This window comes from Marmota flaviventris, chromosome 13 (genome assembly GCF_047511675.1).
Source record: "Marmota flaviventris isolate mMarFla1 chromosome 13, mMarFla1.hap1, whole genome shotgun sequence".
Lineage (NCBI taxonomy): Eukaryota > Metazoa > Chordata > Mammalia > Rodentia > Sciuridae > Marmota > Marmota flaviventris.
In genome coordinates, this window is record NC_092510.1 from 91,768,584 (window position 1) to 91,794,835 (window position 26,252).

The 26,252-nt window shown below is 53.7% G+C and overlaps 1 protein-coding gene and 1 non-coding gene across 10 annotated transcripts in view; both read left to right on the forward strand.

The window, feature by feature from the left end:
* Window positions 1–26,252, forward strand: part of Dab2ip (DAB2 interacting protein) — a 162,923-nt gene that overhangs the window by 43,984 nt on the left and 92,687 nt on the right. For 6 of the 9 annotated variants that reach the window (XM_071600893.1, XM_071600900.1, XM_027937047.2 and 3 more), the window contains exon 2: window positions 21,137–21,240. In XM_071600893.1, coding sequence (XP_071456994.1) covers window positions 21,137–21,240 — 104 coding nt within the window. The other 3 variants (XM_071600899.1, XM_071600898.1, XM_071600897.1) reach the window with 3 other exon arrangements.
* Window positions 10,441–10,514, forward strand: Trnas-cga (transfer RNA serine (anticodon CGA)). The gene has a single exon. It is a non-coding gene; the product is annotated as a tRNA-Ser (tRNA).

Genomic DNA, 26,252 nt, shown 5'->3' on the forward strand with positions numbered 1-26,252 from the left:
TGTCCCATCCTCCTCACAGCCTTGCTGGGAGTGGGAGGGGACTGTCCTGGAACAGAAGTCTATCTGGGGAAATCAGAGAGTGCTTCACAAAGGAGGTGACATTTGGAGCATGCCTCATCGGATGGATCGGATTTCCTTTGGCAGGGGAGTGAATGAGTCAGGTCTGGGTTCGAATCCCATCTCTGCAGAAAACTATCCTTTGGCTAGTTACTTCCCCAGGCCTCAGTGACCTCGTGTGATAAATTGAGTGCAGAAAGCCAGAAGCCTGTGCCTGGCTAAGGACACAGATGAGTGTGAACTGTTGTCCTTTCCCTGCTAGAAGGAACAGTGTGCGGAAGACAGGAAAAGGACAGTGTCTTGTGTGTGGACTGAGTTCATCCTGTGATGGGGGAGGGCAGTGGAGAGGAGGGGAGAGCAGGGGACAGAGTTTGGCCCTAATCAAGGACCTTCAGTGATGGGGAGTCACAGCTGGGTGAGAGCTGCAGGCAGGGTGTGAGGCAGAGGCTGGGGCTCCTGCCCACCTTGGCAGAGGTGTCCAGTGCCGCCATAGCCCTCCCATGAAACCCGAGCACTTGACCCTGCTCCAGGGCCACTCCCCATCTTGAGGACAGAGCCCTGCCCAGGTGCTAGCTCAGGCTGGGAAACTACCCTTGGCCTTGAGGGATACCCCTTTCCCCATGGTCCTTGGGGTTTGGCCCCCCCACGGTGGTGGCACCAGACTCCAGAGGAAGAGTGGCCCACAGCACCTCAGCCTGGGCCTGGCCCTCTCTGGTCTCTGCCACTAGCACGGAAGGAAAGCAACGAGGAGCTCAAGCTGTGTGTGCTCCGAAGTAGGAGAGTGCAGGGGAGGTGGCCGGTGACAGGGACCGCCAGATGGCCAGGCCAGCACCTCGGAGGAGGCTCCCTACCCCTCCCTGTCCCCTACTCCTCCTCTGAATGGAGGGGAGGGGGCACACTGCTCACCTGAGCAGAACACTGTCCCTGGCAGGGCTGCAAATGAGGGGCAGGGCTGCAGCCACCCAGGCTTGACCAGTGTGGGGCACACAAGCTAGGCTGACCCTTGCTCTGGGCCTTGGCGCCCTCGTCTGCAGAATGGGCACCGCGAGCCCTGTGGTTGTTTATAAAGCTTGATGATAACAAGAGGCCACAACTGGTGATCTCTGCATGGTGAGGGTCATCTGGCCATATCACATTGTACCCTGTGACCCTGGGTCCTCTTGAAGGCTGGGCACGGCCCATGAATCTGAGGGGTCTTGTCCCTAGAAAAGTGTCACCAACCAGTGTCTCCCCACCTACCTGCACTGGGGTTAAGGACAGCTCTGTCCTTTCCCCTGACCCTGGATAAATTCATGGCCCTTCATTTGGCCAGCAAGCACCTTTGGAACACCTACTGTGTGCTGGGCTTCTGCCTGGGTGCTGAGGGTGCATGGAGATGAATTGCCCTCTCCAAGCCCCTGTTAGTTGGGGAAGCCAGCGTTTGGGGTGCACTGGGGCACGGGGCCCTTTCTGGGGAGTTGAGCTGGCTCTGGTACATCCCAGGGCCTGGGGAGCTGCGTGCCTTTCCTGTCAGGGCTGCTGGAGGCCGTGGGCCTCAGGAGGGGGCCCCAGGAACCTGCAATACACTTTGTAGAATGAAGGTACAGGGGCCACACAGTGGAACCCAGAAGGGCTGGGGCTGACCTCCTGAGGGGTGCCCCCCACCAAGGCTCAGAACATGGCGGTCGGGTGATCCAGTTGCTGGGGATGGCCCGGAGACGTAGTGAGGCCCAGAGGGGCTATGGCTGGTCCACGGCCACCTTCATGGAACTGAGTGTGAAACCCACGGCTGCTGGCCTCTAAGATGGCGGCAGAGTTGGGGAGCTTGTTGGATGCAGCTGGTTCCTAACTGGGAGCCCTGGGCAGGGAAGGACCCCTAAGCAACCGCAGCAAGCACAGGGGGCTGTGGCCTTTTCAGGGGGTCCTGGCTTCAGTGAGACCTGCTGAGAGCCTCTGGGGCAGCAGCTTGGACCCCCTGAGCTGGGCAAGACTGAGAAAGCCCCGAGGTTGGGAACTAGTTGTACCTTGTGGTCCTTAACCCTCAAATGTCCCCCGGAGGCCCATGACGTAGTTTTGGCTTTGCCTTGGATGAGACTGCTGAAATCCTTTTACCCTCTGCCACCTCTCTGGTCCTCTGTTCCTGTTAGGACACAATCCTGCCTCTGGGACTTGAACCCAGCTTCTCCAGACCATCCTCACCCTTACATACCTTAGGATGTGGGGAGCTCACTCCTATTATGGGCTGTGGTAACGTTTAAAATGGTGCATCCTGTTTGCTGAGTGTCACTCAGCTTCCATTGGTGAGATTAACTCAGCACTCGTGTCACCTCTTTAATGCCGAGAACAATGCCATGAGGTAGATACCAGTATCATCCTCATTTTACAGATGAGGAAACTGCAGCCCAGAGACTGAAATTCTTGCCTACGGTCACACAACTCAGAACTGATGGAGCCTCACTCTGCCCAGTTCCAAATCCTGAGCAGGCAGAGCTTGAGGTCAGACCTTGGCTTTGGTAAGGCCTCCTGCTCTCTTCCTATATGGTTTGCACAGTCAGCAATTCCATCTGCTGTTCATGGCCATCACTTCCTACAATCCTGGCTGTAACTTGGGAGGGAGGCAGGCGAAGGGACTCAGTGGGCCATCTGTAGGTAGTCATTCCTCCTGGTTGGTTCCTCTACCTATGTGGTATAGCCCAGGAGGGACCCCTCCTTCCCCAGGCCCAGCCCCTGTGCCCCTGTACCTAGTTCTCATTCATATTCTGCTACCGGGCCATTTCCCTGTGCTGTTCACAGGTCCCAGGGCTTCAGCCCTATTTCTCCCCTAAGTTCCTTAGTGATGAGTGGAATGTTCAGTGTCCCCTGGGGTGAGGCCCACTCCCCAGAGCTCTCTAGGTCCTGAGGGAGGCTGGAGTTGCCAGTTAACCTGCTGGAATGCCAGCCACTTGGCCTTGGTGTTCCTGGACTGTCCTCATCCCCTTTAATAACAATAGCTCCCTTTCATCAAGCTGAATGTGGGCCAGCCCTGTGCCGGGGACCTCGCCATCTCACATCTGAGGTTAACTCTCCACCCTCCCAAACTAGGGACGGTTACATTGGTAGGTGAGGAAATAGCTCAGGGTGGAATAGGTTAGGTGAGGAAATAGCTCAGGGTGGAATAGGTTAGGTGTTAAAACCGAGGCCACTGGGCTGCAAGGCTGTGCTCAGAGCCGCCCTGGGAATCTCAGTGCAGACCACCTTCTTTGGTTGGTGTGACTCAGAGCGTGATGGACCTGGGGTGTTGCTTGCTCTTGATCTCAGCAGGGTAGGTGCAGTGGTCTGGTTCCTGGGAGCTCCGTCTCTGCCCCCTTTCATTCTGCTTCTGTATTTACTGAGACCCGGTGCTAAAGAGAGGGGCAGGGAGCCTGCTTCGCTCTGCTGCTGATACTGGGGGTCCCTTGCAGCTCCCGCACCAGGAGCCAGCGGTTCCCTTTGACATCTGGGAAAACTGAGGCCCGAAGAAGCCGTGGCCGCTGGCCTGGAAGTTCCCTAAAGATGCTAAGGAAAGATGCGGTCTGGAACCCAGACCCCTTTGCGTCTTATTTCAAGTCTTGGTTCCCTTTGTCCCTTTTTCCTAAGATTAGCACAGAGAGGGAAACTGAGGCAGCCGGGTTTTCTTTGTTGTTGTTGGGTCTTCTCAGCTGGGGGGTGGAGCTCCTGCGTAACTGGACAGGGACACGCTCACATCCTGGACTCCATACGTGTTTTGCTTTGGAAATGACATGCAGCCTTTTGACTATTTTTAAAAGAAAAGCAACGCTGTGATATTTCCCTTGCACCTTCCTCTCGGGGCCACTTGGTTAAATGTCAGGAAAGGGAGAGTATTTCCTGGTCAGGAACATTCGGAGCTTGCTGGGAGCTGAAGTTTTGTTTTCCGTTAAGTAGGTATTTGGGGAGTCGGCTCCCGCCCCCCCCCCCCCCCCCCCGCCATTCCCGGGAAGGTTGGGCCTGACGGTGCTGGGAGGGGGGTCTGAGAACGAGCAGGCTAGCTGGTGGTGTTTGGGAGCCGGCTCTAGGAGTGGCAGGGCGGTTATTTTTAGCCATCCCCATCCAGTAGAGGCATTTCAGCGTTTGTTCAATATTTAATTATCCATCTGAAATTGGCCCACGTGGCCTTGGGTTTGGAAGAGGCTCTCTGTGCTCTGATTTCCTCTGATTGCATAAATAAGGAAGCAAGGGGGATGTCAATGGTCTTCCAAATAATAATGGGGGAAAAGCAGACTCGGTAACTTGCAACGGACAGTGTTGGATCTAGGGTCCAGACGTGCCCTCTGTACCTAGCCGAGGGCCCTGCGCCGCTGGGTCTGTGCAGTCAGACTTCACAGCTGCCTGGGTGTATGGGAAGCGGGTTTCCCGGCATCACCCCATTCCTGTGTTGACTTTGACAGCTGCTGGGTACCCGCACGGTGGTTTGGGGGATTTTTCTTTTGCAAGTCTTGTTAGCTTTTATTTCTCTCTTCTCTCTGACAGGCAGGAGAGTATTGGCGGCACCCGGGCTGTGTGATTTCTTTTTTGAGGCCCGTGGAGGTGATGGGCTGACATGGCTGTGAACGGAAAAGGCAGAGTGCAGGCAGGAGGATGTGGGGGTGTGAGCCTGGCACCCCTCCCCAGAGCTGCTGGCTGAGGAGCTGGCAGGCAGATGGGGCTCCTTACTGGTGTCCTCCCCTTGGTATGGAGAGTTGTGGAGCTTGAGTTTAGAGACTGGACACCAATAAACTGGCAATCTGGAATAATCTTAGGGGAAAAAAAAAGGTGATTTTCTTTCCACGTATACATCTATTCTGGGGACACTGATTTTGGTTCAGGAGTGTGGCCAAGGCAGGGGTCCTGAGTGGGGCCGGGTGTACTGTGTGACCTCAGACAAGTCACTGAATCTCTCTGGGCTCAGAAGCATACCTAACAACTAGATGCGGCACAGTGTCAGCTATCATTGCGGACTGGGTGACTTGTCATTATTATCTGTCCATCCAAAGCCTGAGGGGCTGGTCACAAATCTGTTAGGACTGATGTCAAGGTATGACAAGACACCCGTGGGGATTGGAACCATCCAGATGGTTCCTCGGCATCCCCAGAGGCTGCTACAAATATAACTGGTATTGAGAGCAGCAGGGCTTTTGTGAGTCACCTACTGTGTGCAGGCTCTGGGCCAGGGGCTGCCATGATATGACGATGTAGCCAGCCCCTGCCTGGTGGTGCTCAGAGTCCCAGGGAAGGTGCTGTGATCAGGTTAGCAGATGGTGTGATGGGGAAGATAGTCAGGGCCTTGAATGGTGACCAAGAGGCGTGGCCCCCGCCACCAAGGAAGGACTTTGAAAATAGCAGTAACAGCGATGACGGTGACCTCTGTTCCTTGAGTGCCCGCCCACCCAGTGCCAGCCGCTCTCCTGAGCCCTTTATAAGCACCATCACATTCAGTCCTCATGGACACTGTTACCTGCTCCCTTTTGTGGAAGAGAAAACTGCAGGTCAGGGCGGCCGAGTGGCTTGCTTGCCATCACCCAGCAGCCGAGTGACAGAGTCCGGTTGGTAGCCCTCCCTGTACTTAGGAAAAGGACTTAGCAACCAGCAAGCTGCCCTGGGGTTGGGGGGGAGGCTAGAGTGGGCAGCAGAAACCACCGTGACTGTTGGCCACCCAGTGTCCGAGCTGGCACAGGGAGGGAGGGACCGGAGCAGTTTGGAGTGGGCGTGGCCATGGCCTCTGGGGAGGTGTCCTGGAGGTGGGGCCAGAGGTCTTTCCACTCCTCTAGGATGTGCAGAGATGTGGGGCCGGGCGGAGAGGCTGACAGGTTTGGATGGACTCAGGGGACACTACACACCCTTCCGAGGACTAGTGCTGGACTCCTGCTGCCTGTAGTCCCTGGCCTGCAGCAGAATCACAGCCCAAGGCCACCCCGGTGAGCTTCCCACGCCACCCACCTCACTGCAGTAATCCGCTGCAGTTCCTCCCCTTCATTCTGAGGTGGTGGTCTTGGGAGTCGGAACATTTTTTAAATGAAGTACTAGTGGCCATCTTTGTATTTGGCAGGACAGACGCTCAGGGCCCATGTTGCCCACTCCTGCCTCATGTTGCCCCGTGGTTTATTTATTTATTTATTTTTACGTGGAGCTGAGGATTGAACCCAGTGCCTCCCACGGGCCAGGCAAGCGCTCCACCCCTTAGCCACAGCCCAGTCCTGCCCTATGGTTTTTATTGATAATAAATAAATGAACGGGTTCCTGAGATTCCAAAGGATAGGAGCCTGGCACTCCTAAGAAGCCAGGGGTCACCTTTGAGGCCAGAGGGCTTGGAGCTGCTGGTGGGATCAGGCTTTTGGAAAGGTGTAGGGAAGCCGTCAGGGGTCAAGGCGGAGAGGGTTGGGGGGAGAGGGGGCCCAGCAGCCTGCTCTGGATGCTGGTGCTGCGGCCTGTGGCAGGTGGAAGGTCCTGGAGCTGGGGCGGGGTGGCAACGTGCAGCCCTGGATGGTGGGTGAGGGGGTCTGGGAAGAGCTTGGGGGTCCCATGTGCCACCCCCACCTCGGATCAGGACCTGCTCAGGGCTGTAGGCTTAGCCGCACACAGGGTGAGGCCCAGCTCCTCCCCCCACCAGCAGCAGCTCCCAGGCCTTCAGGGAGCTTGACCTTCAGAGAACTCCTCGGGCTGCCTGCAGAGGAAGGGCCTGAGTGTGCCGTGCCTGGAGGGGACGGGACAGCTTCACAGGGGCATTCCAGAAGAGGCTCTTGTGTGTTACTGAAAGTCCCTGGTGGTGGTGGGGGGGACAGACCCCCAGTTATGGGCCACACTCCTGCATCTCCTTTTTCCCCTCTTTTTAAGGACCCCCCCAATTCTATCTGTCATAGAAAAAGAAGCAAATAAAAATCGTCTTTAATCCCAACACTCACCGAGAAGTTCTGGGAACATTTGGGGATTATTTCCAGCCTTTTCCTTTCTGTCCTTAAGTTTTTGAAAATCCTAAAATATTTGGAAAGCATGGAAAATCATTGTGAATGGCATTGCAGGTACCACCTCTCAGAGGACGCTCCCCTCCCCTCCCCTTCTCTTTCTTAGAAACAAAATGACTGAGAGACAGCAGGAGTCATCATATGGCCCACAGGTCAGACCTGTTCCACGCCTATTCTCACATGGCTTGGGAGCTAGAAATAGTTTTTGACATTTTAAAATGATTGGAATGAAAATTAAAAGAAGATTGATCTTTAAAAGATTTTTGGTACTGGGGATAGAGCCCAGTGGTTCTTAACCACTGAGCCACACCCCAGCCCTTTTAAATTTTTATTTAGAGACAAGCCACTGGGATTAACAGGTGTGTGCCACCCAGCAAGAATAATATTTTTAACATGTGAAATTCAAGTTGAAGTGTTCATCATTAAAGCTTTATTGGGACACAGCCTTGTTCATTCATTTATAAATTGCCCCTAGCTGCTTTTCATGCTGAAAAGATGGCCTCTCAAGCCTGAAATATTTGCGGTCTGGCCCTTTAAGGGGAAAGTTCCCTGGCCCCGAGATGCAGCTGTAGCCTGGCTCCTTCCTCAGGAGTGAAGCCAGCTGCCTAAAGACAGTGTATGTCTTGCCTGCACTTTCACTACATGTGCATTTGCTTTCAAATGTGCAGTTGCATTGTGTTTTAAAAACCGACAGAAATCACACACAGCAGAGAGAAGTAGAGAAGTGCACATGTACCTTAAGGAGCCCTTACTTCCCCCAATTCCAGCAACTCAATGAATGTCAACTCCACTGGTCCTGGAAGAGGCCTGCAGCTGTAGAGAAAGGGGCACAGGAAAAAAACAGAAATGAAATGGAGAGGGTCCTCCCACTGCAGACTCAAATTCCGAGAAGTCCTCAGAGAGTGTAGGAAAGAGACTTGGGGACCAGAGAAGCCTTCAGGCCAGTGCTTTGGTGTGGCCAGGAATTTCAGGGTTCTGAAAGAATGGGAATTTGGGGGGTGGGTACCAGGAAGTGAATTCAGGGGTGCTTAACCACTGAGCCACATCCCCAGCCCCTTTTTTGTATTTTATTTAGAGACAGCGTCTCACTGAGTTACTTAGGGCCTCACTAAGTTGCTGAGGCTGGCTTTGAACCCATGATTCTCCTTTCTCAGCCTCCCAAGTTGCTGGGATTATAGGCATGAACCACGGTGTCCGGCTAGAAGAGTGGGAATTCTTTATAAATGAGAGGCTTCTCTGGATGAGGAGATGGGAGCATGTGTTGTTGAGAGCGACTCTTAGTAGCTGAAGCAGCGGGGTAGAGCTGGTGACAGGGTCTATCCACAGGCGTTACACTGGACTAGTGGTTTTCAACCAGAAGTCGAGGTGCGAGGCCTTGCCCTGGCCTTTCTGACAAGCTCTGCACAGGATCCTGGGATACAACAGGAAAGAATGAGTCTGGTCTGCTTCTCCTTCCCACCTCCTGGGCACCAGCTCTAAGTCTGACCCCAGGTCCCCTCTGAGGAGATGCTGTGCCCACCTCTCACCAAGGGCTGAGGATCTTCAGGACGGGGACGGCTGTCCTACACACTGAGCCCTCCATGTGGTCCCTGTGCCTCTCTCCCACCAGAGTCCATCCCCCACACTCCAAAAGCAGGGGATCGTGTTGTTTGCACCCCCTGACTGTGAACCACACTCTGGGGTTGGAGACAACTTGAACTCTGGTCCCAGTTCCATTCAGGAGACAAGGAACTGTCACAGTTTGGAGGCCTCAAATCAACACTGTGAAAACAAAATGTGAGATTCCCCCCCAACAGCTCACCCCTTTCTGCCTTGTAGCTGGGGTGACTGGAGGCTGGGCTGGGGGCAGAGATGGCTGGGGAATGTGGACAAGGGCCCAGGGCAGAGAGGACATTTGGCGTCCTGAGTGACTGGGGACCCATGGTCCTCTCAGTCATCTCAGCACAGTGGTTTGTTTCTTGCCTTGAGGCAACCCCCAGATTCAGAGATCCCTGGGCTCCATCCCTCCTCAGTGTCCCCTGGCTGTAGATTGCGATGTCAATGTCAGCTTCCTCCTGTTAAAGTTGGGGCTGATGCTTCTTATCACAGGAGTCAGTTGTAAGATAGAGACTCACAAGCACAGTCCCTGCGTCTCTAAATTGGTTTCTCCACCTTTCCCAGAGATTCCATTCTTATTACATACAGATAGCCAGTTGTTCTACCGTGATTTGTTAAAAAAAAAAAAAAAATCTCATCTTTTACTTATTTTCAAAAATCAACTGACCACATGTGTGCGGGTCTATTTCTGGATTCTCTGTGCTGTTCCATTGATCTGTGCACTTATCCTTATGCTAATACCACACTGTCTTCTTTATATTAGCTCTATTTTGAAACTGTAAAGTACAACTTGAAACCAGTTAATGTAAGTCCTTTAACCTTTTTCTTCTTTCTCAAGCTTGATTGGCTATTCTAAGTCCTTAGCTTTGATATCTAAATTTAAAATTGAGCTTTTCAGGGTCTTTGAAAAGCTTGTTAGGATTTTGACTGGGATTGCATTGGCTCTGTAGGTCGGTTTGGGGAGACAGGCTGTCTTAACAGTACTGAGTCTTCCAATCCTTGAACATGGTCCATTTATTTAGATCTTGGTTAATACCTTTTAGCAGCATTTTAAAAAATTTATTAGTTTTGTACGTGTTAAATTTGTTAAGTATTTTTCCACGATTGATTGTGCATGTGTGGTGTTGAGGATTGAGCTCAGGACTTTGCATTTATGCATTCGGCCACTGAGCTGCATCCCCAGCCCTTTTAAAAGTTTTACTTTGAGGCAGGGTCTCACTAAGTTGCTCAGGCTGGCCACAAACTTGTGATCCTCCTGCCTCAGGCCCCTGAATAGCTGGGATTACTGAAGTAGCTGCGAGTGTGGGAGTAGCTGGGATTGCTGGAGTAGCTGGGATCGTAGGGAATAGCTGGGATTACAGGTGTTCATCTGATGCTCTTTGTTGATCACTGTGAAGCATCTGAGATGTTTATCCAATTTGTGGGCTAACGAGTTAGCCTGGTAGAATTTTATGGGTGCTGGCAGAAGGCAGGGGATACCTGCATGCATCAGAGATGAAGGACTATGACTCCTGGCCTAGGAGGCAGCATGGGCTTCACATCTGCCTTGAGTCTCTTCTCCCCCGAGTCCTGGGGCTATTCTAGAACATAAAGTGATCTATTCTAGAAACTAAAATGGTGATCTATGATAGGACATAACATGCTCTGCTCTGCTATTTTTCCAATATAACCTCATGTCCCTTCCAGAATCTATGAGTCAACTGTTCCTTAGGCTAAAAATTACACAAAGAACTGAAATTCAGTTTTGCTTTAGTATTACATCATTAAATTAGGAATTTCGGGAAAATTTAAAACTTTGAATTCCAACCTGTCAAACACAGAAAGGTAAAGGGCTGGTGGTATAGCTCAGTTGGCAGAGTGCTTGCCTCGAATGCACAAGGTCCTGGGTTCAATCCCCAGCATCACACACACACACACACACACACACACACACACACACACAATTATATTAGAAAATGAACCTATATACACTTTAAACTGTATGCTTATCTTCCTTTGCTGGAAAAAATGAGCCTGCTACATAGTCTAGCCGTGTTGATCTAATTTGGTAATATGGTTTGTATACAAAAGCACAGAACATTAAGTGCTAAGCTGGAATTCTTGGGAAAGAGAAATAGTTTATGATTATTGAATGAAGAGAGATTTAAGATGAATTTAATAATATACCCGAATATTTAGGTTTTGATAATCCTGGCTCCCTCTGTGGCGTTATAATTAGAATTTATATGCCTTCAAGAAGTATTATTGATGTAATTAGTTTCTACACTAAGGATAAAGTACACAGTGTGGATGATATGTTCTCTGCGTACAGATGTGAAAATATCTTCAAGCTATATTCTGAAATAATCAACAAAGGTACTATCTATTTTTGTGGGTTTTAGGCCCTTTCAGATGTCCTTTAATAACAACAGCATATGAAGAAGGAAAGATTACATTAAATATGGGTATAATTATTATATTTCTAAGTCTGATCCTGGATCCCTGAGGGTGGTACTGAGGATTGAACTCAGGGGCACTCAACCACTGAGCCACTTCCCCAGCCCTATTTTGTATTTTATCTAGAGACAGGGTCTCACTGAGTTGCTCAGTGCCTCACTTTGAACTTGTGATCCTTCTGCCTCAGTCTCCCAAGCTGCTGGTATTACAGGTGTGAGCCACCGTGCCCAGCATAAGCTCTTCTTTTTTAAGGCAGCTGTAGATTTGGAAGAGGAGACATGAGAATCCTCAGATATCCACAATCTGAACTGGCCAATGATCAGTCTCCATTCCTTCATCTTTAGTTTGATGTAACTAGAACTGGTTGAGCCTTGACTGGTACCAGTGGGAATCAGTGTCCTGTGGCTGCTGTAACAAGCATGGTGTCTTAAAGCAACAGTAATGTGTTCTACAATTCTGGAGGCCAGAAGTCTGAAGTCCATTTTGCTGAGTGGAAGTCAAGGCGTTGCAGGGCTGAGCTCCTTCTGGAGCCTCTAAGGCAGAATCCATTTGCTTTTTCCAGCTTCTAGAACCTGCCTATATTCCTTGACTCATGGCCCCACGTCTCCCACCTCTGGTTCCACGATGACATAGCCTTCGCTGTCTTGGCTGCCTTCTCTGATCATTGTGATGACATTGGGTCCACCCAGGTAATCATCTTCCCATCTCAAGATCCTTAATCACATCTGCAGAGTCCCTTTTGCCATATAAAGGAGCACATTTACGGGTTCCAGGAATTAGGCTCTTTTGGACCATGTTTCTGCCTGTCGCAGAGGAGTAAGGTTTAATAACCTCTAAGCAGCACCTGTTCCGGAGATGGATGGACAAAGGCTGGACTGGGAGACGTGCAGCGTGGCAGCTTATCTGTTCTGCGGACACTCTTCACTTGGAGTCAAAGCAGATAACAGCAATGTGGATGTGTTCCATTCACCGGGTCCACACAGCCCTCTCTGCCGCAGCGCATGCGCGCACACACGCAGGCACATGCAGGCAAAGAGCCACTCACAGAGGCGCCCCCCAGGACCTCCGACTGGGAAGTTCTAACAATCCGAAGACTCCCCGATGTCTGCCATGTTTTACCCGGGGCTCCCTGCTCGGATCACCTGGCCACTGCCTCAGGGAGCCGGAGCCCGTCCAGTGGCCAGGTGTGGGACCTGAGCTTCCTCACCCAGACATTTGTTTCCAAGTGTCTCTCTCTCTCTCTCTCTCTCTCTCTCGATTTTCCTGACCCGTGTTCTCTGGCCGGCCACTTGGGCTGGCGTTGATGTGCTTCTTTTCCTTTCTCTTCCGATGTACTCAGAGAGGACGGCTGGTACTGAGTCACTGTATCATCTGTTCTCATTTCAGTTTTACTGCCAGTTTGGGGAAGTCTTAATCACTTCTCCTTCACTAAGTGGGGTAGCCTCTGTCCCCACCCAGAGCCCGTCCTGTTCTCCAAAGAGAAGCCCTGACAACAAACATACAATGTTTTTCTTTTCTTTTTTTCAGTACTGGGAATTGAACCCAGAGGCCCTCTATTACTTAGCCACATCCCCTTGCCCGCCCCCCCACCCCCAGCCATTTTTATTTAATAATTTATTTTTTGGTATGAGGGATTGAACCCAGGGACACTTATACCCCTGATCCAGGTCCCAGCCCTTTTTATTTTTATTTTTTCTATTTAGAGACAGGGTCTCACTAAGTTGCTTAGAAGCCTCAGTAAGTTGCGGAGGCTGGCTTTGAACTGGCGACCCTTCTGCCTCAGCCTCCCAAGTCGCTGGGATTATAGATATGAGTTACCTGACTCATCTTTATTTTACATTTTGAGACAGGATCCCTCTAAGTGACTCGGGCTGGCCTCCAACTTGTGATCCTCCTGCCTTGGCCTCCCTAGTAGCTGGGATTACAGGTGTTCACCACTGAGCCCAGCAAGTTTATGATGCTTTTCTGTGTGACTGCACTCACGCACACAGAAAATGTCACATTAGTTTTTAGTCATCTAGACATCAAATGTATTTCAGCCTACTTTCCATTTCTTTTTTCTTTTTGGCTTTTGACTTTTGGAATAAGTACAGATTGACAGGTCCCTGTGCAAATGGTACAGAGAGGTCCTTGGAGGACTGGGTCCCTCGCAGTGGTTGCACCTTCCATAACTCTGGTACCTGCCCTCCAGCTTCTGTGCCCTCCAGCCGGCAGCCCACCAGCAACACTCCTCAACTGGGCCGGGGTGTTGATTAGCCACTGTGGCCAGGGCGAACGCACACCTGGGTCACCCAGGGCGTCCACGTCGGACGTGGAAGACCTGGGCCTGGGCTGGGTGGTTTGGGGAGGTCTGCCTAAGGCAGTGGGCCTCCCTCCAGATTGGCTGCTGATGGAAAGCAGAGGCAGGGCCGGGATTGGGCGTCCTGAATCCTGTCTCCAGGGGGAGGAGACCTGCGGGCAGCTGCAGCTCATTGGTGGAGAGGCAGCCTCTCGTTTTAGCTGAGAGGAGGAGGCTTGGTATTTTGTGGGTGGCACTGCGACCTTGGCTTTGTGGGTTGCTTAGACACAATGGGGAAGTGGCCTTGTTTGTGTCTCACTGTCATAGTCTCAGAGTCCCCTTGTCTGGTGCCCTTTGACACTGTTTACGTCCGAAAGGAGAAGATCGTGGCTTAGCCGTGGGTGGGTGCTGGGCTGCCTTCCAGATGTCAGGGGCTGCCCCCCCCCCCCCCCGTCTTTTCTGTGTGTGTGCACGTCTCTGTCATTTGGTCAGATGCATAGCTTCAAAACCACCCTGCTATAAGGGTACAGCAAAGACCTCCCAGATGTGTGTGACCATGTAGATCCTGTGTTGCCCCTTGATGGTCACACCACCCGCCCTCCGGCCCTCCCCATCCTCTAGCAACTCCTAAGCTGCTTTCCATCTCTATCACTTTACTGCTTTGAGAATGTCACACAAAGGGAACCACACGCCTCAGGACCTTTTCCAATTGGCATTCTTCATTCAGCAGGACGCCCTTGGGATCCATCCAAGTTGTCGTGTGGATGGATGGTGCATTCTGTTTTCATTGCTGAGTAGTATTCTATGGCACACACAATCCTTTTCTTTTTTCTTTTTGGTGGTACTAGGAATCAAACCCAGGGCTTCATGCATGCTAGGCAAGCACTCTGCCCCTGAATCACAGCCTGGGTCGTCTTCCTTGCTTCCGTAACAGTTAAAACTCACAGTTTAAAAACCACAGGTGTACTATCTCACAGATCAAAGTCAAGATATCAGCAGGCTGTCATCCTTTCCAAAGGCTCTAGGGGAAAATCCATGTCATTGCTCATTCCCTGATAGTGGGTCTCAGTTCCACATGGTGGAGGACCAAGGTCCCCATTTCCCTGCCAGCTGTCAGCTGAGGGATGTTTCAGTCTCCACCAGAGATCATCACATTCCTTGGTGTGTGGGTTAGGGTTAGGGTTAGGGTTAGGGTTAGGGTTAGGGTTAGATCCACTGACAGAGCCACCTGGGAGTCCTCCTGTGCTGTCAAAGTCCTCTGTCTTGTCATATTTCTTTGGTTCACTTTTTTGCCTTCCTCTTCCACATTTAAGGACACATGTGATTCGATGTCCCTACCTAGATAATCCAGGATCATCTTCCATCTCAAAATCTTTATCCCTAATCACATCTGCAAAGTCCTTTATTTGCCATGTTAGGTAGCATGTTCAAAGGCTGTGGGAATCAGGGTGTGGGTTTCTTTGGGGGCCATTATTCTGTCTTACACAGTTTGTTTAGGGTTCACCTGTTGGAGAATGTTTAATCATTTCCAGTTTTGGGCTACTACAAATAAAGCTGCTGTGAACATTTGCATAAAAAAACCCCAGTATCTAAGTGGATCACATTCTGTCTCTTTTACAATTGATTTTGTTCATTTCTGAGTTTTATTCGTATTGACCTGTTTAGATCTGGGTCCTTTGTTGTGCCATCTTCCTCCACAGAATGATGCCCCTGAGAGTTTACCCTTTTCTTTGCTGTATAGTATTCCACCAAGTGACTCTTTCAAGGTCTGTTCTGCTGTGGGTGGACATTTAGGCTGCCTCCACTGTTTTGCTCCTATGAACAGTATGGCAGTGAGCATCCATGCACTCAGGAAGGAGCATTTTTTCTAGTCTGGATCCGTAGGAGGGAGATTTCAGGTCCGAGTGTATGTTTATTTGGTTCTGAGTAGCTATTATCTAAATGTTCTCTGAAGCTTTCCCTCCACCAGCAGAGATGAAAGAGTGCCATGACATCTCTGCCAATGTTGGGAGTCAAAAAGGTTCTTTTTCGTTTCTGGGCTGGTTTCTTCTTAATTTTTTTTAATTGATTTCTTTCTAAATCTTGGACTGGTCTAGGACCCAGCCAAAAGGCGGGAGATGGTATCTGCATTTTCCTGATCACTGTTAACAGCCACTGGTCCCCGGCCGGCACCTGCTCTATGCTCACCCCGCCGGCCCCTTCTGCCTCGACCCCAGCATCGCCGCCTGCTGCTTCCACCTGCTCTCAGGCATTAAGTCTGGACAGTGCGATCCGACAACTGAAATGTGGTGTCTTGTCTGAAATTACAGGATGTTCGCTGGGCCTCCGTGTTTCCATGGGAACAAGTAACAGTCATCCTTCATGATTAGCTGGTATCCACGGCAACCAAGCCAGCAGCATTTGAATGAAACCGATTTTATTTTATTTATTTTTTGCAAACACATGAAGGTTAAAATGCATCTCTCTGGCTGTGGCTTCTAAGAATAGGAAGGTAGCCTGGTTTTGCTGGTAGAGTGGAGACTTTTTTGACCTAGTAGAAAGGGGATCCAACATCAGCTGATCCCAAGATGCAGTTTTGCCAGGTGGGTGCCTGGGAGGTCACGTAGAGGTCACGTAGTGAGACTGAGTTCAGCAGAGACTCCTGGACCATGCTCCAAGGTCTGAGGGAGCCTCACGAGAAGGTGCTGGGTCTCCCTCCCCATGATCCTTTCGCACAAAGGCCACCTTCATGCTGTGTGATATTAGCAGATTCACTTAACCTCTCTGGGATTCTGTTGGCATCAGCTTTGCTGCTAAGTCAAAGGAGAAAGGCCGCAGTGCTTGGGTCTAGGTCTCTGAGGTTCAGTCCCCGGAGGCAGAGACAGAGCAGTTAAGACCCAGGGCTTCAGCCCCCTGCCTTCTCTTCCTGTGTAAATAGAGGTCTTTTCTTCTATTTGGGGGTTGGTGTTGGGAGTGGAAGTGGTCACTGCTCTTAATCCTGACTCACTGGATTGAGGATCAATCAGAAACTCAGAGATGGCAGGGTTGGCCTGGGGTCACACAGCAGAGTCAGGGCTAACTCCAGTCCCCCCCCCCCAGGACTCCGTGCTCCAGGTCCCCTTTGCCTTTCCTGAAGCCCTAAGGTTTGGGGGATCATTTGAGGGACTCTCGGCAGATCCCCTCACTCCCTGCCTGGAGGACGCACAGAGGAAGTCACTTTTGCCTCTTGAAACCTCAGTTGCCTTGTCTGGAGGTGGACTCAGACTCTGCCCATGATGACACTCTGGGCACGTTCTGGCTGCCCCAAGGTCCCACCAGTGGGTGTGCCTGGGGTCAGACTGGGGTGATTTGAGGAGGGCTTACCAGGGGACTGTTTCCTGGGTGGTGGCAGGTGCAGGGAGCCCCTAGGGGCAGTGCCCAGCGGGGGCTGCTCCACGGAGGTCCTCAGAGGTGCCGAGGGGGGTCCCAGGAGGTGAGTGCCTAGGAGGCAGGGCCGTCTTGATGGGGCCTTCCATGGAGGCGGGCAGCCAGCCCTGGCGATCTTGTCCCTCCTCTGGTCTCCTGCCAGGGCTCCCCACTGGCCAAGTCCCATGGAAGCTAAGGGTCCAGGACTCAGTCTATACGGTCAGCAGCTGGAGCAGGAGGCCGGCAGGGAAGGGTGCAGATTGGCCCCGGGGCCATACCAAAGTGACCCCGGAGGTATCAAGGTCCCCCCTCAAGTTTCTTTTGTGGGCCTGGAGGCCGAGAGGCCAGGGAGGAGCGCTGGCTGCTTTGCCTGGGGGAGAGTGGGCTTCTCTCTTACCCGCAGGGGCCTTGCACACTCGCACACTCGACAGGCACTCCACCCCTGAGCTGCAGCCCGAGCCCCGAAGGTTCTTTCTTTCTGAGGTCCCCCTGCCCTGGCCCAGGACTCCAGGCTACCTTAAAGCTATTTGGGGAGCACCCAAGAGGGTCTTTGCTCCAGGATATAGTGAACAGGTCCCTTTCCCTCTGGCCTCAGCTTCACCATCTGTAAAACGGGAGATTGGACCAAGCAACCTCTGAGGAGCTCCTGGCTCTGACCCAGGAGGGAAGGGGCAGGTTCTGGGCAGGTTCTGGTCATCATCAGTCTGGGTCCCAGGGGAGAGTCAGCATCGCTGGGCACCTGTGCCCTACCAGGTGACACCATGTGCCTCTTGCCTAGAGCCATCAGGTCCACCTGCCATGAAGAGGAGGTGAAACTGTAGCCAGGTGTGTGCAGGTGTGTGCGTGTGTGTGTGTGTGCATGTGCGTGCCTGTGCAAGCCTCTTGGGAGAGGGAAGATGGTTCTAAAGGCTCCCGTGGTGCTCTGGGGGCTGGCCCCAGCCTCTACTGTCCTGGTGATCCCAGGGACCCCCTAGGCGAGGCCTGACTGCCCACTGACTTCCGACTACAGCGGGGACTGATATTTACTGATGGATGATGAGCAGGTGACCAGACTTGACTGAGCGCGGCTGGGTGCCTGGCCTAGGAGGCTGGCAGGAAACAGAGCCTTGCACGTGGATGGGACCCAGAGGTGGAGGTGACCTCACGGTGGCTTGGAGATAGGAAGACAAGGGGCAAGTCTGCCAGGCTCTGATGTGGAGAGGGGGTGAGTCCTTCTGCCCCAGAGTTGAAGGATGACTGTGTTCCCACGGGAGCTGTTCAGGCCACTCGGCCGGCTAGGGAGACGTGTGGTGAAGGTGTGACAGAGGGCAGCCCGGCCTCACGGAAGGGAAGGCCGGTGAAGTCGGTTGGCAAGAGAAGCGCCAGAGGGGTGCCATGGAGTGGCCCTGGGTGCCAGGTGAGGGGTGTGCTGTCTCTGAGGGCACTTGGGTCTGGCTGCGCCTGGCCCGTCCTGCTCCCTCCGTCCCTTGCCCTTGCCCTGGAGAGTGGCTGGACCAGGGGTCTGCTCCAGATGAGGCTTGCACCATGAGCTGCATGCCTACTGTGTGTCAGTCCCCTGGTTGGGCACTGGGACATGGAGGGGCTCAGCACTGATGTCCAGACACCTGGGCCTCATTCCTGTGGCCACCTCCTATTGTGTCACCTTGGGCTAGGGACTGCCCCCCATCTTCTGCATCTGTCCTAATAGGGGCGTCATGTTCCATTGCTACCACAGTGCCTGGTGCGTGGGTGGGACCCCGCGGTGGAGGTGGCCTGCTGTTACAGAGCACAAGAGGACATCTCCCAGGGAGAGGTGACGTGCACTGTCACAGAGCACTTGTGGATCCCCTCCAGGTGGTGATGACAAGAGCTGCGGTGGATTACAGGGGACACGCCCCAGGTGGTAGTGATGCCTGCTGTCTCAGAGCACAGGCAGTGCCGAGGCAGGCTGGGGGAGGAGAGAGAAGGCAGACAGGGAGCGTGGGCAGAGATTTCCTAGGGAAACCTCCAGAAGAGTGGGTGTCTGGTGTGTGCCTGGCGGAGGCAGTGGAGGAGGGGTGGGGACCGTGCGGAGCAGAGGAAGCAGCCAGGGCTGCACGGGCAGCAGTGGGGACCGGGGCTTCTGCAGGACGTGGTCCAGGCCTGGGTCCATGGCTTCGCCTGCTTGGCCGTGGTCCAGGGCTTGGGATCGGAGCCTGTTCCAGTTGAAGTCCTTTCAGGCTTCTGGGGACCCCTGTTTGGTTACATGGAGAGAACGGAGCAGGAAATGCAGCAGGTGCCCCCGGCCCCAGAAGCCAGCCCCCGTGTGCACCCTGTGCCAGCCCCCGTGTGCACCCTGTGCTTTGCCGTGACTGCACCATCCTCACCTCCAGTGTTCTTGGGGTGGGCTGGGGGTGTGCACTCAGCACCTCCACGAACAGGAACATGTACATTCACCTTGCTGGTGTTTCTCACTCTGCACTCCTGCGTGTCCCCAGGGACCAGGGAAACCCCCGCCCCATCCTTTTCAGACTTCCTTGTGAGTCAACAGGTCTTTCCCGAGCACCCACACACACCACGCTCCAAGCGGGGTGCCGGGATGTGGAGATGCAGCCGGCTTAGGTGTGGGAGTCCGGAGTCCCACGTGTGCGCATGCGTGCACTGTGCAAATGAGGGCTAGACCAGAGGCCCAGGCCTGGCTGTTGCTATAGGAGCCAGAGGGGGCTGAGAGTGGTGGGCGGAGGGGGTCACCAAGGGTCTCCGGAAGGGAGTCCTCTGCGGGAGCCACTCCAGAGCAGTAGAAGAGGCATGGTGTGGGGGACCAGTGAGGAAGCAGCCAGGCTGGGCCGGCCCAGGAGGTCATAAGTGGGTGTGGTCAGAAGGTGGCTGAAGATTGTCTTGAGCTGTCACCATGTAAAACTCCGAATATTTCGTGTTTTTTAAAATCTCAGATTTCTGGCTTTGCTGGAAGCTGTGGGAAGCTCTGGTTACATTTTCCCTCTTGTGAAGTAGCAGTAATCAGCCAGGCTGCTTTCCTCACCTGCCTGGCCTCTGCAGACCTCCCACGCTTAAAGCCTCGGCAAAAGAGGATCTGGATTGGAAGTCAGAGATCCCCGATTCTCATTGACAGAAGGGATCTGCAGGAAGGGGCCCAGGCCTGGGTAGATGGCTTTGCCTGCTTGGGAGGGGGGGGGTAGATGTCTTCCACACTTCTGACCAGGAGAGGCCTGATTTGCTTGTATACTTCCATGAACAGGGAGCTCAGGACTTTATAAGACATGTGAGGTTTGGGGGATATACTTTAAAAATTGTGTTAAAATACATTTTAAACCCCCCCCCCCCTTTTTTTTTAGTGGTGGGGAGGATGGTACTGGGGATTAAACCCAGGAGCACTGTACCACTGAGCCACATCCCCAACCCTTTTTACTTTTATTTTGAGACAGAGGCTCACTAAGTTGTAGAGGCTGGCCTTGAACTTTCGACCCTGTTGCCTCAGCCTCCTGAGCAGCTGGGATTACAGGTGTGCAGCTGGGATTACAGGTGTGCACCTCCATGCCCAGCTCATTTTAACCATTTTAAGTATACAACTCAGTGGCATTAAGAACATCTACAGCCGGGCACAGTGGCACACACATGTAATCCCTGTGGCTCGGGAAGCTGAGTGACACAGGAGGGTCATGAGTTCAAAGCCAGCCTCAGCAAAAGCGAGGCACTAAGCAACTCAGTGAGACCCTGTCTCTAAATAAAATACAAAACAGGGATGGGGATGTGGCTCAGTGGGCGAGTGCCCCTGTGTTCAATCCCTGGTATCCCACCACCAAAAAAAAAAAATAAAATAAAACACCTACAATGCTGTATGACCATTGCCACCACCCATTTTTGCGACTTTTCCATTCTCCCAGACAGAAACTTTGAACCATTCAGTGACCATTTCCCATCCCCCCCCCCCCAGCTGGGAACTTTTGATGTATTTTCTGTCCCAGTGCATTTGCCTATTCTAAATATTCTCCACTGAGGTGGAATCCATCCACATTTGTCCTTCTGTGTCTGGTGTGCGTCACCTGGCATGATGCTCCTTCAAGGTTTGTCCACCCTGTGACTCTCTTCTGAACCTGATTCCTCTGGGGCAGGCGGCATTCCCTTGCGTGTGTGTAGCGGTGTGTTTATCCAATCATCTGTTGATGGACACTGAGTCGTGCCTGCAATTTGGCTGTCATGAACAAAGCTGCTCTGAACATTTGCATGCACGTGTTTGTCCACGTCCCCGTTTTCCCTTCTTCGGGGTGTCACACGGGAGTGGAGCTGCTGCCTCGGATGGTAATCCTCTCTTTAATTCTGCTGAACTTTTCTGCTGCCCCACTTTATAGGGACCAGTTTGTGGGTTGTGCGTGGCTGGATGCGAGTGGCAGGGAGGCCTCCGTGGACGTGCTTTAGCTACCGGATGTACTCACCTCCTCTCTCCCTCTCTCGACAGAGTCACCCCAAGAAAGGCCCGGCTCCCGGCGCAGCCTGCCCGGCAGCCTCTCAGAGAAGAGCCCCAGCATGGAGCCCTCAGCTGCCTCACCGTTCCGGGTCACGGTAACTATCTCTGCGTCACCACCACCACCGACACTGCCACCAACCATCACCACCTGGCCCCGGGGTGCTGCTCTGCGACCCCGTGGTCCCCCTTCCTGGAGCCTCATGGACCGGGAGAGCGTCCAGCCTCCCTTGCTCTAGGTATCCAATCCCTTGGCTGCTCCCCTCTCCGTGGCTCAGCCCTGCCCCCGGGGCCACATGGGTCCCATCCTTCAAGGGAGGGGTCAGGTGGAGGACAGGCATCCCTGAAGGCCACCAGACATGGAGCGCCCTGGCCCAGGAAGAGAAGAGATTAAGCTACGTCCCCCACACTCCACGCTTCCCCACCCTGACGGGGCGGGTGTCGTTTGGGTGTCTTGAGGTCTGTCATGCGGTAGTCCCTGGCCGGTCATAATTCAGTTCTGTCTTGGTGGGAAATAAAATAATTCTGTATTCTCCAACCGATGATGCCTTAGAATTGACAGATCACAGCCTATATATTATAGCTCTTGGAATTTAGGCCATTCGCACACATAATTTCTTTTCTTTTTTACAAACTTAAATGACTTTGTGGAGACAGACAGAACCCAGGGACCCCCTACATCGGACTCCCGTGCCTCTTGGTATTGCCACACAGGCAGACAGAGGGTCGGGTCCCTTCCCTCCCTCATTCACCAAGCACAGCATGTGACCCTCTGTCCGATGCTGTGGCGGGCACGTGGTCTTCCCCAGGGAGCCCAGGTCTGTATCGGAGCTTCTGTTTGCCTGTGTGATCATCCCCTCTTTCACTGGAGAGTTGTGGCATGCCTGTCCCATGCCAGGCCCATGCCGGTGGTGGGCTGAGCGGAGACGCAGGTCAGGAGAGCACGGTGGACAAAGCCCCCTCATGCTCACTCTTGAGTTGACCAGGGAAACAGGAAGCTTGTTTGAGGTGGTGTGGTTGGGAGGTGATGTTTGAGCTGAGGCCCACGGGCCGAGGAGCCAGCCCTGTGGCCGGCAGAGGACAGAGGTGCGGGGAAGAGAGTGGCAGACTTGGCTGTACCCCTGACTCGGGGACTGCAGGGGAGCTGGAGTAGCTGACTGTCCCAGTAGGTGAGAGAGGGACTCCCTGGAGCTGACTTTTGAGCTGGGTCCTGCAGGATCAGTGGAAACTGGCTGTTGATAGAGGCAGTAAGGGGACTTGTGATGACATGGATGTGCTGAGGGATGCTGAGACACTGGCTGGGTCTGGTGTGAGGGGACTGAAGGGCTGGTGTGAGATGAGGCTGGAGAGCAGGCTGTGACAGGTCAGGTGGAGCCCTGCCCAGGACCGCTGACCCATCTGCCTGTCTATATGGCAGAAAAATGCTTTGAAGATGGGTCCTGGGGACCCTTCCAGCTTGCGGCTCGCTGGGCCTGGGCATCTGCATTTTACCAAGCTCCCCTGACAGGTGGTGCAGAGTTCCGGGCCTCTGGCGTGGAGGAGGAGCCTGTGCTGAGAGCATTCAGGGTCATGCCTCTGGATATGGCCAGTAGGTCCCTGGGAACTCATCTAGGGTGACACCCATTCCCACCCACTGGAGCAGAGGCCAAATCCCACCCTCTCTGGTCTCCAAGGCCACAGTGGGCAGGGTGAGCCTTCAGGGGACCTCAGGGCACTATGGATAATAATCCAGTAGTCCACTCCACTGATTGTTCACCTGCGGCGTGTGGCTCTGTCCTGCATCCCTCATCTCCCTGATCTCCGACAGCCCTGCAGCTGATGCTTTGGTTACCCATCTTCCAGGCGAGGGAACTGAGGCTCTGCTAGGTTAAGGCACTTGTCCGAGCTCCAAGTGCTAGTAGAGGTGAGAGGCAGAGCTGTGACTGGGAAAGAGTGCGCCTCCTGGGGCTGAGGAGGAGGAGCCCCATCAGCAACCTTTCTCTGCCGCTTCCCGTTCTTTGCTGCTCTAATAAGCACGCCAGCACACCTGAGTTGCTGGAATTTGCAGCCCTGTAATTGCCAGCGGGGCTTGGCGGGTTTCCCGTCGTGGTGTCTCTGCTCGGTTTCCTGGGTGGAAACTACCTGTGGATCAGAGTCAGAGATAGCCTGCCAGCCTCTAGCCCCCAGGACTGCACCCACAGCCCACCTGCCCAGGGAAGGTCTGCAGAGCACCTTTAAGGTGGTCATTTTGCCCACTGCTCATGGCAACCCTGTTGGTAGGTATCATAAATATCACCATTTCGCAGATGAGGAAACTGAGGTTCACAGAGGTGAAGTCATTTTCCTGGTGTCACACAGCTCCTGAGTGACAGGCAGGCAGAAATGCTGGAACAGTGGGACATTTCAGCTTTGCGTGCATCTCTGGGGACCTTGGTCCTTTTTCTGTGTTCAGCAGTTAAGGAAAGGGGTGTGACCTGAGACTCCATCCTGGGCCAGAGGCTTGGAGCTGGGGGCCCTGGAGAGCTTGAGTTTGGGGAGCTGGGTTCTAATCTCGGCCCTTTCATGAACTGCGTGGCCTCCTGAGGCACTTGGCCTTCCTGAGCCTCGTATCCTCAACAGTGACATGTGGAGCTGGCAACTGTCCTGAAGACTCACTGTGAGCCTGCCACCAGGCTTGACCCCATGGCGGTGCTTGACAGATGAAATCCAACATTCTCATTCAAGTCACGTTTCCCTTTTAGACCAGTAAAGGTATGGGGAGGGCTGGGGCAGGGGCAGAGGATGGTGTTTGGGGGAAGCCAGGTGAGCCGGGCCCGTGTCCTGGGGACAGACCTGCACACAGAGCCTGTGGCAGGGCCAGAAGCACAGCCCAGCCCCGAGCTTGTTCCCCGGCTCCATCCTCACGAGCTCGGCAGCTGCTCTGTGTAGACCCCAAGGGAGCCCGGGGAACGTGCTCTTGCCTGGGGGAGGCAGGAGACACCACAGCATGTACCTGAGTCACTGCTGCTGCTGCTGTCATTTTAAACCCGGGAGTGAGGATGTCACCATGTCTTGTGGAGGTGCCCCGTTGGGAGACCTTAGTTCAGGGGCTAAGGTCTCTAGGTCTCCTTCTGTTCCCTGCGCCATGAAAACCAAGGCAGGGAAGGCCTGGACTGGTCAGAGGTCATCTGAAAGTGCTGGAAGCCTGGCTGGTCCCATGCACGTGCATCAGTGCAGACCCAAGCCCCTCTGAAGGGCATTGGTGATCTGGTGCTTGTCCCCCTCTCTGCCCCTAGAGACTTTGTGACCAGGGAGAACCTCATTTCCCCTTTTGTGAACTAAAGGGGATGGACTTTGTAAGGCAGCATGTGCTTTAGGCATACAGTAGGTGCTTAAATGTCCTGGTGCAGCCCGTAAAAGAAAGGGCTTGAGGGTCAGGTGACGTGACTTTGAGGCCCCTGCATGGCCTCAGACCTTCATTGTGACTTGGACCAGATGTGGACCCTTCCTGCCCATCTGGTGTAACTTCCTCCTACCTACAGGTGGGGTTGGGGGACGGGACAGTGGTTCCCCAGGGCCACAGAGGGCCAGGAGACTGGCATGTACCCACAAGAGCTGCAGGGGACCTTGGGTTAATGGGAGGATGCTGAGGGTCTGGGAGAGGCCTCCTGCCTTCAGCTCTGAGGCTGTCTTCTCCTGGGAGGGAGGGAGGGAGGAGGGCAGGGGTCAGGTGGCAAGTGAGGCCCTGGATCTGTAGAGACCACGCCTCTGGGGCCCCAGAGTCCCTGAGCAGCGTGCTCCCAGGGATCCCAGTTTGCTGGGGTGAGGGGGGAGCTGGTGACTCTTCTGGTCTCTGGAGAGTCCCTCAGCCTGCCACCTTCCCAGCTGGGCTGTGGGCGGAGTCCTTTCCCTTCCTTCACTTGCCCCGCCCCCTCCCACGGACCTTGAGGCGCTCCTGCCGGTCTGGTCTGGGTGGGGGGGTGGCAGAGGCTCGGGGAAACTTGTCAGCCAATTGATCCCTTCTCGGGAAGTTGAAAGTGGAGAGTCGTGTTTGAAGGTTTAGCTGAAATTAGGTCTCAGGGCTATTTTTTGCGAGATGGAGAAGAAAAAGTGTCAGAGAGGGGAAGGCCCAGGGGGCTGTCAGGAGCTGCAGATGAACTCAGTATCAGGTCGATGGCAGGTGCTTCGGCACACAGGTCTTTGGTTCTTTTCAAGAACTCACTTTTACCAGGTGCTTGGTACTGAGGCGTGACAGGTGTGCCTGGGGTGCTGCAGGAACCCAGAACAAGGGGTCTCTGCCTGGGGAGGAGGGAAAAGAATTCCTGCAGGAGGAATCTTTGAGGCTGGACTTTGAGGGATGTGTAGGAGTTTTTCAGGAACAAAAGGAGAAGAATATTTCAATTAGATGGATATCTAACTGAGCAGGAGCAAGCCAACGGCCCTGAGTGATTATGATCGAGGTGTTGGATGGGTTGGGGGCATAAGGGAGAAGGCCTGGGGAGAGAAGTGAGGGGCTTTGGGGTGGGTACTAAAGCCTTTGCATTTCTCCAGAATGCAGGAGCCACAGGGGCAAGGCTCCTGGTGAAGACTGAAGGGTGACCCCTGGCCCAGCATGGAAAGGTGGTCAGAAACGATCTGTCCAACCCTCCCCACACCGAGGAGGCAATGAGGCTCAGAGAGGGGAAGGTCCTTTCCCAAGGTCACAGGGCCTGTCTGGGGCAGGGCCTGGAGCTGAGCCCAGGGCCCACCACGCCCCATCCTCACTGGACATCCGCCACCTGCTCCCGAGTGGGCCTTCCTCTGGCTCCCATCACTTCTGGGCAGTGGGGGGCTTCCTGGAATAGCCCTTTGTGGGTCCCAGTGCCCTAGGAGGCCCTGATGCCTCCTCCTGCTCATTGGCACAACCCCATCTCCTGGCCCTGGACCCACAGCTTGGTCGGGGGCTGCCTGTCAGAGGAGGGGTGACTTGTGGGACAGGAGAGCAGCTTTCTCTGTGGCACAGTCCCCCACCAATGCCCCTTCTCCATGAAGGCAGCTCTGGGTTGCCCTCACGCAGGGAAACTGAGGCCCAGGGAGGGCAGGCGTGCCAGGTCCCCTTCGGGGGCTCCCTGCACCAGTCTGGACTGCCTCTGGCATCTCAAATGCACCACCC